This window comes from Arvicola amphibius, chromosome 1 (assembly GCF_903992535.2).
Source record: "Arvicola amphibius chromosome 1, mArvAmp1.2, whole genome shotgun sequence".
Classification (NCBI taxonomy): Eukaryota; Metazoa; Chordata; class Mammalia; order Rodentia; family Cricetidae; genus Arvicola; species Arvicola amphibius.
The window spans coordinates 133,300,531-133,316,925 of NC_052047.1; the positions used below are offsets into that span (position 1 = coordinate 133,300,531).

The 16,395-nt window shown below is 44.3% G+C and overlaps 1 protein-coding gene across 1 annotated transcript in view; it reads left to right on the plus strand.

The window, feature by feature from the left end:
- LOC119827348 (deleted in malignant brain tumors 1 protein-like) overlaps positions 1 to 16,395 on the plus strand; it is a 115,910-nt gene that overhangs the window by 54,959 nt on the left and 44,556 nt on the right. Inside the window, exons 25-32 of the mRNA XM_042054182.1 lie at positions 618 to 771; positions 2,180 to 2,397; positions 3,260 to 3,577; positions 4,217 to 4,243; positions 8,196 to 8,349; positions 12,626 to 12,843; positions 13,860 to 14,171; positions 14,912 to 14,944. Coding sequence (XP_041910116.1) covers positions 618 to 771; positions 2,180 to 2,397; positions 3,260 to 3,577; positions 4,217 to 4,243; positions 8,196 to 8,349; positions 12,626 to 12,843; positions 13,860 to 14,171; positions 14,912 to 14,944 — 1,434 coding nt within the window. The remainder of the gene's footprint in view (positions 1 to 617; positions 772 to 2,179; positions 2,398 to 3,259; positions 3,578 to 4,216; positions 4,244 to 8,195; positions 8,350 to 12,625; positions 12,844 to 13,859; positions 14,172 to 14,911; positions 14,945 to 16,395) is intronic.

The following is a 16,395-nucleotide window of genomic DNA, read 5'->3' on the forward strand; positions in this document are numbered from 1 at the left end:
TCTTCTTGTTTAACTTTTATAAATCCCCAAATATACAAGTTCCAGTCTGAACGCACTGAGTTACAGGGAACAAACACGATCCAGCAAAGTGATGACAGTGTACTGAGACGAAGTCCCAGTCGTAAGCTCCCAATTCTGCCCAATGTCCCTTCTGCTCCCTGCTTCATCAGACTCCACCATTATTCTGTAGTCTCTTACTCCACAAACCTCCTCAAAGTGAACCCTCTTACACATGACAGACAGCCTATCTCTCAGTCCCTCACTCCCAGTCTCTCATAATGTATGTAGATCCTCACCCTTCTCCCAGAAAACAAAGATTCTTTCCTTTTCAGAAAGGAGAGATGCAGTAAGCAAAGAGGATATATGCCATCTCCTTGCAGGTGATAGAAGCAGAAGGAAAGATGGGAATTCTTACACAGTGATGCTTTCGGGTTATCAGAATTAGATCAAATGGCTTCCTAAGAGATGCTAAACTAAACATCAGCTCACCCAGGCCAACTGCCAGCTGACCACACTTGACCTTTCTGTCTTGACCACGCTGTCTGTGAGCTGGTCATTCCTAAGATCACTCAATGACACCATGTGGCTGCAACCTGACATCCTTTTTCATGTTCTAGGAGGAAGCAACTCTTGTGGAGCGGTCATTTCCAGTCTCTCTGGCTCATTTTCCAGTCCAGGATACCCAGAAAACTATCCAACAGACATCCAATGTGTTTGGGAGATCCATGTGGAGAAGAACTTCCGCATAGAACTCATGATTCCAAATTTGAAGTAAGAAACTAGTTTTAAAGAGAAAGTTCAAATTGAGTAAGAATATCAGTTCGTTGACTGTGGCCAAGACATTTCCTTTAGTGAGAAGAAAACATAGGAGTAAAACCCACTACAGCGTCTCCAAGTTCAAGTCTGAGTTACTTTTGTAGTGGTATCAGAAAGGTCTCTTCTAGCTAGAAATATGCAGCAAATAATTTGTCAACACATTTGACACATCTCTGAGTTGATAGTATGCCTTTTGATATTTTTTCTAAAAATACTTCCTAAATTCTCAAAACTTTTGACCTTATACACTAGGCACCAGTCTATGTCTTTCAGGCTAGTATCTTTGCTCATCTATATTTTATAAAAAGTTAAGAGATTTTTCCTAAGACATGTGCTAGTCAGCTATTCCAGGCTTTGGCTGTGCATTTTCTAAGTGATCCCCCAAAGTGAAAGGAGATAGAAGAGTTGGTGCCTCATCTCTGACAGAAAGAGAACAGGTTCCATAGTCACTGCCACCTTTCTATCGCCGTGACCTAAAGTGACAGCTGACATTTTAGAACACTGACTGTGTCCAGATCATGAACTGTATGCTTCTTCTATGTGTTTGTGTACATGCATACACCTATGAGCATGTGGAGGTTTAAGGTCATTTCAGGTGTCATGTCTCAGGCACTTGTCCACCTTGTTCTTCAAGGGAGGGTCTCTCACTGACCTTGAACTCCTGGAGTAGGTTAAGCCACCACAGCTGGAATTTCCTTATGGGTTTTGGGAATGAAAGTCAAGTCTTTCATGTTTCTTGACAAGCGCTTTACCAACTGAGCTATCTCTACAGCCCCTGGGCTAAAGCCTCTAGGCTTTGCCATGCTCCAGTGTCATGATAGCTACAGATGCTTTGTCATCCTCATTAGAGATGAGGAAAATGAGATCATGGAGGGGAACTAACTTGCCCATTGACACAAACGCGGGTCCGACTGATGTGGAAGCCCCCATTCCTCACCAAGAGTTGTCCCCCAGCAAAATCTTCACAAGGCCTTTCTTCTCACAAATGGCTCATACAATGCTGCAATAGAGCAGGACCATGAGATTCCATGCTAAGCCAGCCTCAGCCAGACACTGGATCACGGTTCAGTCATGACTGTGTCAAGGCTGTCAATTCAGACATGCTTTAAACCCAAGGAAACAGCAATCACAAATTCCTAAGCCATATTATCTTGGTGGCTGGTCAGAATCACAATGATTTTAAAACTCATGATGAGGTTGTAAAATAAACTTCATATACTCCCCCTGGCGAAGAAAATAGAGTCCTGATAAAGCCCTTTGGGAAAGCTAAAGAATACTTCATGTTCTAGGCTGTCTTAGACTGGGATGTTGATATGGAGGATCTTGGTACTGGGCCACTAATTCCCAGCTTTTGTTCCTCCAGCCTGGAAGATATCCTTGGATGTCCCTACGACTCAATTGAGATCTTCGACGGCCCCAGAATTGCGTCACTCTCCATGGGGAAGTTCTGTGCCCCTTCAGCTGTGGTGTTTTTCTCCTCCTCAGACATCTTGACAGTGGTGTTCCGAAGTGATTATATGACAACAAACACTGGATTTTATGCATTTTTCAATGCAATTTCACAAGATGGAAGGAGGTCAGGTAAGAAGAGTCGGGTATCTTCAGGGATATAATAAGATCAACTTCTTACTCGACTCTCCTATTACAGAGACCAGGTTCTGTTTCACACACCGCCCCCCCCCCCCCCCGCGCGCACACACACACACACACACACACACACACACACATACACATACACATATCTCCCCTGCTTCACGAGGGGCTAGATTATCTCACCATGGGGGGGAAGGTAGCAAGTGAAATGTAGACATCCAACACCCCTGGAGATTCCACTTCCCTCTACCTGTTGACCCAGCGTGCCCTAATTCATAGACTCACCCCACTAGAGGCTTTGAGACTCCTTTTATCCCTGGCCTTGTAGCTAGTCATTCCAGAGCTAGCTTCAGTTTGTATCCTGCAAGGAACACTGCCTGCCAGTTGTGGGCTTTTTTTTTTTTTTTTTTTTGATGTTCAATTTCCCATTGCAGGAACCCCAATAATTCTTTGAGGCTGCCAGAAAACCATATAATTAATAAGTTCCTGTCTGAAGTTTGGTGTGTTTGTCCCTGAGAAAAGAAATTCCTTTCTGGGTGTGTTCTGTGTGTCTTATATGTGTGCTCTCACCAATTCACCCCAAGGGCCTCTGGGATAAACTCTTGCTAGATCCTTTACTTTACAAATGAGGGAACAGCTCAGAGAGAGGAAGGGATTGCCAAGGAGGGGGCAGCGGCAGAATGAGATTTTACCCCAGTCTCTGTCTTACTCTTTCACCTTTGGGTTTCATATGGAATCAAGACAACCACTCAAGGGTTTGTGCTTGTATTAGCCTAGGTCATGGCATAGTCTGTAGGAGCCACTTCCTACATGAACCTCCCCATGCTCAAAAGTGAAATCTTCCGTTTAGAAGACAGACTTGTGCTGCGGCTGGCAGGCAGCTCCGGACAGTGCTCGGGACGTGTGGAGGTCCTCCATCAGGGGGCCTGGGGCACCGTGTGTGATGACTTGTGGGACCTGAATGAAGCTGAGGTCGTCTGCAGACAGCTGGGGTGTGGCCATGCCATCGCTGCTCCTGGAAGTGCCTACTTTGGCCCAGGCTCGGGAAACATCTTTCTGGACAACATTCAGTGCTCAGGAAAGGAGAACCACTTTGGCCAGTGTCCCAGCTCTGCCTGGTTAGACCACAACTGTGGCCACCACGAAGATGCTGGTGTTATCTGCTCAGGTACTGTGCCTCCCATAATGACTTCCCTAGCTATGAGCAGAATAGGGATATGACTCTGTTGAAAACGGCCGTATTGGTTACTTTTCTCATAGCTGTAAACAAAATTCCAGACAAAAGCAACTTATAGGTGGAAGATTTTGTTTTGACTTGTAGTTCAGGTGCAGTCTACTCTGCCAGAGAATCATGAAAGACGGAGTTTGAGAGAGCTAGTCGTATTGTATTGAAGGCAGGAAGCAGAGAAAGGTGAATGCTGGCACTGAACTTCCTTCTTTTCACTCAGTCTGAGACCACATTTAGAGTGGGGGTTTCTACCTCAGCAAACTGCATCTAGAAACTTCTTAAACAAGCCCAGAGGTTTGTCTCCTAGGTGATTCTAGAACTGGTAAATTGGCAGGAGCGAGGTAGACAGGGAATGCTGAGTCTGACTGTTGTGGAGACAGATGCCCAGACACACTTAGTTAGCTTTTCCTATTGTCTGCACCTTCCCCAGATGTGAAGCCGCTTTCCCAGAAACAGATTGCTTATATAACATGAAGCCTGTCTGCTTGAGACATGCCCACATTAGAAAAACTAATATTTCTTTGTCTCCACGGAATTTATTTTAAAATCCCTGAATTCATTTGTTTCCTGTTCATGCAGATGCAGTGGTGACTCCTCCACCCTCGGGTAAGTCCAACACTGTAAATTCCATCTCTTCAAGGCTGAGAAATCTGTGTCCTCACCTATACACTGGCGGACAATGACCAGAGCAGTGATTTCCGATTCTGTCTGCACATTGGAGCCACTCAGGGAATCTCTGAGATTCCCAGTGCCTCCGCTGTTCCTCAGACTGGTCACATCCGAGCCTTGAGGGCCACTCTTAGTCACCAGCAATAGGCAAGCTCCCATGTGATTCTGACATGCAGCAGAAATTAAAAACAACAACAACAACAACAGTATTTCTTTACATTTTCTGCACATTAATCCTCTGTGAGAAGTGTAGCTGGGAAAGATGTGTGTGTGTGTGTGTGTGTGTGTGTGTGTATATGTGTGTGTATGTGTGTGTGTGTGTGTGTGCACTTCTAGGCCATGAAACTAAAAGGAGAGGTTATGAGAGGGAAGATGGGTTTTAAAAGGAGGTATGAAATAGAGAGAGTAGTGGAACTTATGTAATAGGAGCGCAGAAGTGGGAAGTAACTGAAGAAAGGAAGAGAACCAAGAGCAAGTGGGGGATGAGGAAGTGCAGCTTGGGAAGGAAATGGACAAAGGCCAAGTACAATGATGCTCATGCATGGAGATGCCACGACACAGCCCATACCCTGCATTCTTTCCCCTCCCCCAAATAGTCATAAAATAAAACAGCAGCTCAGACAAGAACTGGCTGTGACATTTTCCAAATGGAACTAGATCCCAAACCATCCTCTCTGGTGGCAGAACAAGGGAGGGCGGGAGGGTGAAGGATAAGGAAGTCGCCGTGGCTGAGGAGGGAACTGAAATGTGGAGGAGAGAGAAGGGGACACAGGGACATGGGTCAAGAGGTGCAAGCATGCAGGAAGAGTAAGATGAACTCACTAGCAACCCCTCCCCCTGGGGGACAGCACAAGGCTGCTAAGAAAGTAGACCATCCGAGACTGCTCTGTGGACCTCCAGACTTAACTAACACACAAGGCAGAACTTCTAGTCACCTGCTCAATGCCAGTGAACTGTAGTAACTGTCACCAAAGCTCAGGATTCCTTCTAGATCCAGCACTTGTGTGCTCCTGCCTCTTGCTTCATTATGTTTCTCTGGAATGGGTTCCCACCTGTCCTCAACCCTGACTTGAGCTCCTGAGACTTTACCTCAGTTCTTCCCAGTCCTACCGGGTGATTGTTGCTACTGTCTACCCTGTGAAGGCCTGAAGACCAGCCAAATATAAAGCTGGGAGTGTACCTTATGGTGTTTGGGGCACAACAAGGTTTCTGGCAGCTGTCATATGCTAGGCTGGAAAGACCATAGCACATTTAGTGGTGACTTGGTAGAGGTCTCTTGACAATCTGATGACCCAAGTCCTGACTGTATTCCATAGTGAAGTGATGGCGGAGTCAATATTTGGGTAGCTTGATATCTCCTCTGCCAGCAAAATTAGTCAAAAACTCTTCAGATAAGCCTCGGGAAGATTCTTAGGACAAGAACAAAAAACTACAATGTTTGCCAAATTATCGTAAGAATAATCTCTAGCTCAGTTGTTAATCTGAAACCTCTTGAGCTGGGCTTCCATAGCCCACATTGCTCTCCAGCACTGCTGTTCTCCAAGCTCCTACTAGGATGGGATATTAAGTCCCACTTACAACATTCAACCACTATTTCAGTCCTAAGTCTCACCATCTTTCATATTTCTCTACAAAACCCAGCATGGTCAGGCCTGTCACAGCAATACCCCATTCCCTTGTACCAACTTCTATCTTAGTTTCTGTTCTGCTGCCAAGAGACACCATGACTCAGGCAACTTGCAGAAGAAAGGTTTTATTGGGCTTATAGTTTCAGAGGGTGAATCCATAATGACAATCACGGTGGAGAATGTGGAGGCAGGCAGGCAAGGCATGGCACTGGAGCAGTGACTGAGAGATTATATGTGATCCACAAGTTGGGGGGAGAGAGAGGGGAGAGAGAGAGAGAGAGAGAGAGAGAGAGAGAGAGAGAGAGAGAGAGAGAGAATTTAAAAGAATTGAAAAGGCTGTGGGCTTTTAAAACTTCAAACCCACCCCCACCTCCTCTAAAAAGACCACACCTCCTATCCTTCCTACATAGTTCCAACTGCAGATCAAGCATTCGAATATATAAGCCTATGGAGGCCAATCTCATTCAAACCATCACAAAGGTCAAAGATTATCAGTGTCTAAACAGAACCCAATAAACCAATTATGGACAGAAAAAAGCTGTACTTGCCTAGGCACAAAAAATTATTTTTGAGACATTTTAGATTAGAAAAAGCATTCTATTGATATCCAACAACCCTCTTGACAAAGGACCAAGAAAGAGGGGCAAGTTGCTAGCATCCATCATTGCTGAACCATCAGATCTGACCAAAGAGGGAGACCAGGGGTTAAGGGGGTTCTTGAACCATGTGACCTGCTTGTTTCAAACTCCTCCACTAAGCTCTTTATGTAAAACTCAATCAAGTACCAGAATTCCATAGGACAAACTTTCAAAGCTTCTTGCCTTTGGCCTACCATTTGGTAGACATTATAGAACAGAATATTGAAATATAAACTGTCTAAAGATCAAAGCTAACAGGCCACCTGCTGGGAGAAGGATGGGAGTTTGAGCATGCGGCGGCAGTTCCCAGTGATGTTCCTCCTCCCTCAACAGAACCCTTGTCCAGCCTACCCATCCCCATATTGACTATAAGGATTGAGTTTTGGCCTCCTGGCTTTTGGTGCTCGAAGCGTTACACAGTATATGTTTAAAAAGGTAGAGGTGCTTCGGTCAGGTCAGCCCTTGACTTGGTGAGCCTAGAGCTCAGGAGAACAGACGTCATGTCTGCGATGATTTGATTTCGTGGGCGTGGTCTATGATTTTTTTTTTCTGGTGACTCTACAGAGAGAAGGGGAACTCTATCCAAGATTAGAGTGGAAAGAGAAATGAGTGTCTCCAAACTATTTGTTAAAACGTGACAGTAGTAATGTGTGTGTGTGCATTGGCATTTAAGTATAAAATGACTATATAATGCTGACTCTATTCTGGTTTTCTTTGATTTGAATTTTTTTTGAAACTTCCATTTATCAATCCCACATACCACAGGGATATCTTGCTTGAAATTATGACCTTTAACATACAAACTTGAATGGCCTTGTGATAACTCATACAAACAGCATTGGCGTCTGCCTGACCTGTTTGACATGAGGGGAAGGAATGGTGGGATAAAGCCCTCCCAAGCAGCTATGTTATCCCCACTTGAGTTGAGCTGGCTTTCATGTATGAGTCTAGGAAGACCATTAAAGAATTATATGCATAGTTTAGGGGAATGGAAATAGCTCAGTTGGTAGTGTTTGCAAATACAAGGACATAAATATTAGCCCCAAAAACCCACATTAAAAAAAAAAAAACCACAAGCATAGTGCTGTATGCTTATAATACCAACATTGGAGAGGCAAAGATGGATGGATTCTTGGGATTCTTGAGATTCACTGGCAGGCCAGTGAGGTTAATCAGTGAGTTCTAGGTCAATGAGGACCCTGTTTCAAAAAGACAAAGTGGGCAGCAGCTGAACACAATACAAGGCTAGCCTCTGTCCACCTATTCACACATGTGTACATGTACCTGCACAAACATAAAATGTAGCCTAGATGCTACCACATGCCCCATTATACACACACACACACACACACACACACACACACACACACACACACACACACCTCATTCTCAATCAGTTTTAGAGTCCAGCTTGCCAATCACATATATTTTATTCTCCTACATCCCCTCTTAGATCTATACCTATTTGTACCAGCCAAACTATGACTATCCAGACCAGCCAAATCTCTTCCCATTTTATGATGCCCAGTGTAGAATTTGATGTCATTTTGAATTCTGCATCTAGGAAAATGCCAAGTGCGTTCCTGAAGATGCCAACCACAAGTCTCTCATCTGCTTTCTCAGAAGGAAGTAACTCCTGTGGAGGAGTCATTTCAAGTCTCTCGGGATCCTTCTCCAGTCCTTGGTACCCTACGAACTACCCCACTGACACGGAGTGCATCTGGGAGATACACGTGGCTGAGAAGTTCAACATAGAGCTAACAATCCCCAGCCTGAAGTAAGCAGCTTTGCCTTTCTCTACTCAATGGCTGGACCAGATTGGAATCTGTGATTTCCCAAAAGTAATGCCTTTCCATGATGGGAAAATCCTTCCATGTTTTAGGTGACCATCGATAGTCTTTACTGGGGGTGTCTTTTCGTTGGCTATCCCAGAGTATCCTAATCATTGAGGTAATACCCATAAACACCCAGAAATGGAGACATGGGTGGTCCACACCTGACCTTGCTCCTGCTCCATCACATAGAAATTTTTTCCTTCTGCAAGATGCATATCTGGTCTTCCTCATTCTCATTGTCTGGTCATCCTTTCTCAGACAGACACTATATGAAGTAAGTCAGTTACTTTTCCCTCCAAGAATTTCTATCAGCTCACCATGAGGAAATTTTCTCCAACAAATTGAAGGGTTTTATTCATTTCTCCCATCAAGTACCTTGTGCTCCTTCTTACTCCAGCCATCATCCATTTGAAAGCAATCCTATTTACGGTATATTTACATGTAAATATTTATATGCATACATTTTATAGATCATATACACAGTTGCCCCTTGGTGTTCACAGATCGGCTCCAAGATCCCCCTCAGCTACCACAGAAGTCTAAATCTTTTATATAAAATATTATAGAATTTGGATATAATCCTTGTAAAATTTTTCCCATATACTTTAAATTACCTCAGGTCACTTAGAACCCCCAAGAAATGCAATGTCAATGTGGAACAAATCACTGTTACACTGTATTTTTTTCTGGAATGGTGGCAAGAAAGTGCCTGCATGTGCTCAGCACAAAGTAATATGTCAAATATTTTTGAGTCATGCTTAGTTGACTCTTTAGAGGCAGAAGGCCAACCGCATATACATGCATATATTCAAACAGGTAACTGCTTAATGAAAAGAAAAGCAACCTTTGCAGATACTATGAAACTATGGTTTCATCTTTCTATACCGTCATCGGGGTCATTCTCTCTTCCTGACTTTGTCTCAGTGTGTCCCAGACCTCTGCGTTTCCTTCCACCTGCATTCATTAACCAGAGCACACAACAATCTGAGTACGTACTACCTTTATAGGTAAACAGTGTGGGCAGGGACATGGAGCATGCTCCACACTCACTGCTCCAGGCAGTTGTAATGCCCCAAATCTCCTGCAATCTACATAATTATTACAGCATAAATTCCTGCTATAATTTTAAAGCACGTCAATCATGGAGTAGTTTAATATATTGCTCAGAACAGGGAGAAAGCTGATGATTTTGGAGTCTGGTGGTTTTAAGTCTAAATATATTGTTTTCATCTTGTTTCTTGGACTATACAATTTTTTTTATTTGCAAAGGACTTCAAGAAGCCCTGACTTATGTTGAGGTTTATTTGTTCTTTCAAAATTCCTATGAAACTTTGCTTCAAATTTAAGTGGTACAATTGTGTCTATATGTGGTGACTGGAGAGATAGATCAGTCAGTAAAGTGATTGCCTTGCAAGCGAGAGTATCTAAATTCAATCCTCAGAACCCATAGAAAAATGCTGAAGTTGTGCATGCCTTTAGTCCCAGCATTCAGGAGACAGAGGCAGACAGATCTCTGTGAGTTCAAGGCCTACCTGGTCTACAAGAGCTAGTTCCAGGCCAGGCTCCAAAGCTATAGAGAAACCCTGCCTCGAAAAACAAAACAAAACAAAAAGCTTAATATGGTAATAAGTACTTGTAACCCCATTGCATGGGAGGTAGAGACAGGCTGATCCCCAGTGACTGGCAAGTCTTTCTATCCTTGAGCTTTAGGCTAGCAAGAGACAGTCTCTCAAAAGGGAGAGGTGGTTTTTCTGAGTTATACCATATTTAAAATTTGCCATCTCATTCTTACCAAGTGTTTCTGTCTTCTGAAGTAATAATGTTTCAGAATGAGAAAAATTGGGGCACAGTGATTTTTTTAAAATTGATTTGGCAAACAAGGATTCATGAATGAGGTAACTAAGAAGAGCTGACCCTTGAGCTACACTAAGGAACTGCAGAGGAAAGCCTCCCTGGGCACACAGAAGTGAAACAAAGAGAATGCTCGCTTGGCTGCAGCTGGAGAATTGCCTCATTTGGCCTGCCCCATTGGGAGCCCCTAGCTATGTAACTATGTTGACTATTTCTGGTTAAGCTTGAATTATCTTTAATACACAAACAGCCATTTATTTCTCAATTTTGAGCCACTGGGGATAGAATTCAAGACTCCAAGCTGCCCTGCAAAGACTGTACCACTGAGCTAGAGTCTCAGCCCCACTGCAGCCACTTACAAGACATTGCTCAAATTCAGCTGGTCATACACAAGTCAAAGTCAAGGTCCCGTGGGGCTTTCTTGGCTTCTCTGCACAGGAACGCTTTGGATGTGGCCTCCCATTTCCATTTAACACCTGCTACTGCCACTCTGTTGTACCTTACACATAAACTGTATCACTGCTGGGCACGGGGCCTTTAATCCCAGCACTTAGTAGATAGTGACAGGAAGATCTCTATGTCCAGGGCCACCTGGTGCCCATAGTGAATTCCAGGACAGTCAGCTATATAGAGAGATCCTGTCCCAAAACCAAACAAACCAAAACAAAAATGTGTTAGCTTTAGGTGTTTGGTTTTTACTTCACTGGGATAGATGTACAATGGCAGATTTTAAAATCTAGTACCAAATTTGTATGTAAAGTATGTCCATTGTGTGTGGGATATATCTGTGTGTTGTAGGGGAGTGGGCCCTTTTGTCTTTCCCGGGCGCCAGGCTAGTTTATGCCTGAAATAATTACACAGAAACTGTATTCATTTAAACATTGCCTGACACATTAGCTCTAACTTACATCTTAATTTAACCCATTTATATTAATCTGTGTATTGCCACGTGGCAGTGGTTTACCGGCAAGATTCTAACCAGCGTCTGTCTCAGGCAGGGGATCCATGGCATCTGCCACTCTGCCCTTCTTTCCAGCATTCAGTTCTATCTAACTCTGTCTTATCAAGTAGGCCAAGGCAGTTTCTTTATTCATTACCCAATGAAAGCAACACACAAACAGAAGGAACTCCTACACCATCTGCGCATGTGTGTTTGCAATGTGACTTTATAACAGATGCACAGACAGCTACTTGCTATAGTTCAGAAATTACACATGTCATGTTACATGCTGTGTAATATTTATTATGGTGGATAAGCACCAGTGTGAGTTCCATATGTATTGATTGTTCACACTCTGGGAGGGCTCTGTCTAGGACTGGGCTTAGAGTGCTGAAAGGAACAGATAAGCCCTCTGCCTCTGTGAGTTTACATCCAAATGGAAAGACAAACACTTCTGAAAGAAACCATGAACTCAGTGGAAATTTTCAGGTAGTGCTAAGTTGGCAAGGGCTGTGAAGTCAGAGCAATCAACACCTGTAAGACTAGGCTAGGGTCAAAAATATGGTACATTTACACAATGGAGTACTACACAGCAGAAAAAATAACAACACCTTGAACTTTGCAGGCAAATGGATGGAGCTAGAAAACATCATTTGGAGTGAGGTAACCCAGACCCAGAAAGACAATTATCACATGTACTCACTCATAAGTGCTTTTTAATCATAAAGCAAAGAAAACCAGCCAACAAACCACAATCCCAGAGAGCGTAGACAACAATGCGGACCCTAAGAGAGAGACATACATGGATCTAATCTACATGGGAAGTAGAAAAAGACAAGATCTCCTGTGTAAATTGGGAGCATGGGGACTTTCGGGAGGGTTAAAGGGGAGGGGAGAGGCAGGCAGGGGAGCAGAGAAAAATGTGGAGCTCAATAAAAATAAATAAAATAAAATTTAAAAAAGTTAGGCTAGGGTCAAGGCAGAAGAAGACAACAGGCAAGATGCTGGGCAAAATTCTCTCATCACCTAGGTTAATGAAAATGTGGGCAGTTTGGGACATTGGCGAGATGAGTCCTCCTACTAGTCCCCTGTAGAATGTCATTATTTCCCCCATCAGGGCCTTCCTGAGTATTTTCCTCTGTGAGTCTCCGAGGACACTGGCTACCACCCAAAGCAGGCCTTGAGTTAAAGAGTCAGGGACATCAAAAAAGATGTTTAAGGTAAAGGGAAAGAATCTAGAGAGGCTTCCAGATGGAGGCCACCAAAATAGGCAATGAGACCAGAATCTGATAGACCAGGATAGTCAAGGGGAGTGGAGGGAGGAGGAGCAGATTCAAGGGACTCTTAAAGGTGATGAGAGGAGGTTGGAGGGAGGAGCTGGCAGAACTGACTGATTGGGGAGACTAACACTGCCTTTGTCCCCTCAGGCTAGAAGACATTTATGGGTGTCCTTATGACTTTGTCGAAGTGTTTGATGGAAAGCAAGTTGCCTCACTGTCCATGGGCAAAGTCTGTGCTGGGGCAGAACTCACTTTCCTCTCATCTTCCAATTCCATGACAGTGGTGTTTAAAAGTGACGCCATGATTACCAACACAGGGTTCTATGCTCTGTACACCACTGTTCACCAAGACGAAAGGCAGAACGGTGGGTATCCTGACTAGCACCTTACAAGATGTCCATTGGGCTGTGCCTTTTCCCATCTGGAGAGAAGACACTTTTAAAATGTGGCCTGAATTCTATCACACCTGATGTGTCCACCTCAGCTACTGAGTGGCACGCACACTGCCAGTCATAGCCCTTAGCCCTGCTCTGCACCCCCCCCCATAGTCCCTGCCTTCTACCTAAAGCATCTAGAAACATAAGGCTGAGAACGCCTGTCTCGTACTGCCTGTGGTCCTGATAGGGAATCCCATTGAGACCTTCCCTTCCCAAAGTTAGGAAAACAATAATATGAAAGATTACTCTGGAACTGTCACAAAGTCAGCCGACTTTCTTCTGACTGGATTCAGCACACACCCTCCAGAACTCTCGTGGGCCTCTCAGGTCCCACAGCAGGAAGCAGGAACGTTGTAGAGCTCTCTATGCTTAATGTAAGTTTTCCTCCAACTGGGATCTTTGGGAGCTTATGAGACTCTAAAATAGTGGACTGGGAGATGGCTCAGTGGGTAGAGAACCTGAGTTCAGATCCTCAGAATCCACAAAGATGAGTGCAGTAGCACATATCTGTAATCTGTGTGAAATGGGAGGCAGAAGCAGTCGGATCCTCAGAACCTCGAAAGCCTGCTAGACTGGTGTGAACTGGATATGGTCAGAGATGAAGAGGCCTGTCTCAAGCTAGGAAGCTAGGCAAAGCTCAACAACCAAAGGTGACCTCTGAGCTCCACGCATGTGTCTATACTCACATAAACAATCACACACGCGCGCACACACACACACACACACACACACATGGGTGGAAGGGGTAGAGAGATTTAAAAAATTAACATGCTTCAATCGGTCTTCAGTACTCATGAAGCAATACAATTTAGGGAATCAGGTCACAGGGCCACTCTTAGTGTCTAATATGGAGAACAGTTTTTATCAACTTACAGATGGCCCTATCATATGAGGACAATGAGTACAATGTCACATCTCAGAAACACCTATTTTTCCATTCCTAGGTCTGGCCTTGAGACTGGTGAATGGTAGCCACAGGTGTGAGGGCCGAGTAGAGATCTCTTACAATGGTACCTGGGGCACAGTGTGTGATGACAGCTGGGACCTGACAGATGCCAAGGTGGTGTGCCAGCAGCTCGGCTGTGGTGTGGCCATGTCAGCCCCAGCTGAGAGCTACTTTGAGAGAGGCATGGGCCACATCATGCTGGATGATGTGCAGTGCATGGGGGATGAAGCCAAGGTGTGGCAATGCACACATCATGGATGGTTCTCCCACAACTGTGGGCACCATGAGGATGCCAGCGTGGTTTGCTCAGGTGAGTGGCATGGCTTGCATCACATCTCAGAGACAGAGCTTTGCCAACCCCAGCCATTGGGAAGGGAGATGTCAATATCAGCAGGCAAGCTATCAGCAATGAGCTCTGGGATTTGAGCCCATTTTAAAGTTAATTTACTTAAGAGTTAGTTTTTTAGCATAGATTCCAGCATATGTAAATTGTTCCAAATCTCACCTGGAAAATAGCAATTATATGAATGGTCAGTATTAGCAGACATCTTATACCTGGCCTGGCATGCCTGCGTGCTGGTAGCAATCTAGTGTCCACCAAGGGTTCTGTGAATGTCAAACTGTCCTACAACCAGTGCATCTGAATTTTCAGTTCACATCCACGGCCAACGGAGAGACGAGCACATTCGTACTCAGCTGATCAGGCCCTCAAAGGCATATCCAACCCCACATGCAGGACCACATTCTCTAAGTATTGCCTGGCTGGGTCCTTGGTTAAAGACCGAGCTTATCTCTGTGACAGAGGCTCTGTTAGCCCAGTAACTGGTCAAAATCAAAATAACACCATGCTGTACCTGAGCCACAGGGGCATTGTGTGCTCCCTCACTCCAGCTCTTGATTCCCTCACTAGCCTGGATGAGTCTTAATTCTAGTTTTCCAGTGGCCCAGAGCAGAACATGTCTGACCCTAAAGAAAGTGCCTGATTTTTATGGGGAGTTATGTGACCACCTTATTTAGTCTGTCTTTCACCCTAACATTTGTCTTGAATAGGTATTGATGCCACACCAAGCAGAGGACCAGCAGGTACTGTCTGTCAATATATATACTCAGTTGCCAGGGCCCTCATGGGTGAAAAATCCCAGCCACCATTCAAGTTCTGAAGCTAGAGGGGAGGGCCCAATTAGATACTCTGTTTCTAATCACCAAAGGCACTAACACCTATGACAGTTGACAATATGGTGGGGCTGAACTGCTGCAGATGGTGGGAAGATGAGAGAGGGGGAGAAGGGGAAGGGGGAGGGGGGGAGGGGGAGAGAGAGGGAGCGGGAGATAGAGAGAGAGAGGGAGGGGGAGAGAGAGAGAGAGAGAGAGAGAGAGAGAGAGAGAGAGAGGGGCTCAGATCCACCAGAGATGAAATACCTTGGGTACTGGTTCAGTAGAGAGAGGATCAACCAGCTGCTGGCAGTGGTGATCATGTCATGAGATTCTAGATGGAGCAAGGAACCAGCAGTTCCCGATTGTCTGCAGTGGCCCCTGTGCATATTCTTGAGGTTCACATGTGCAAGTTCCTAAGAGTCAGGGCCCGCTCTGCTCACTGGGCACATAGTCTTCCGTGTTTTAAGAAAAATAATTAAATATGAATACAAATTCTTGATCACGACCTTTTTTTCTATGTATTTTTTATAGACTCCTCCGGTGACATCATGACAGGTACTGCAGCTCTTCTTGTATGGGCTTTTCTTCCACTGGAATTCATCCTGTCTCTGGTTGCTGCCCTTTCATATTCTAATACATAAGAAGCTGCTACATAGGAGTCTACAGCTAATCACACCAAATCCGAGAGTATGACACTAGCTGCAGAATTTACCTAGGTCTCGATTTCAGCTCCATTTGTATATAATTATTAAGAGATAAAGTTTGGTGTGTTGGAACTTGAAAGAGTTTTTGCTGAGCAGATAACTATTTTAAATTGAGAAGCTGCAAGCTGAAGTTATTTGGGGCTTCACCAAGAGGCCAGGCTTTGATAGGGCAAGGTTGGCGGCATGGCCAATGTTTGCTTGGTGAATGTCTTCTTTTGGATCACTAGAGTGGGAAGTTCCCATTTAGAGGTAAGTTGGCAGTTTCTAATTAGTTACAACAACCTATACTGAATGACTTTGGTTTGTTTATGTCGGAACTGAGATGCCAGAGCAGTTTAATAGCCTCCCAACTATTTCTTTTCATAAAGTCAATTCCTGATCCTCAACCTTCCTAATGCTGTTACCTTTAAATATAGTCGTGGTGATCCTCAGCCATAAAATTATTTTGTTGTTACCTCAAATCTGCAATTTTGCTGCTGTTATTAATTATAATGTGAATATATGTAGATAGAATGGCGGGCTGCATCCTGCCACCTGGCTAGCTTTATCCAAAATAATTACATGGAAACTGTATTCTTTTAAACATTGCCTGGCCCATTAGTTTTAGCCTTTTATTGGCTAATTCTCATATCTTGCTTTAACCCATATTTAGTAATCTGTGTAGCACCATGAGGG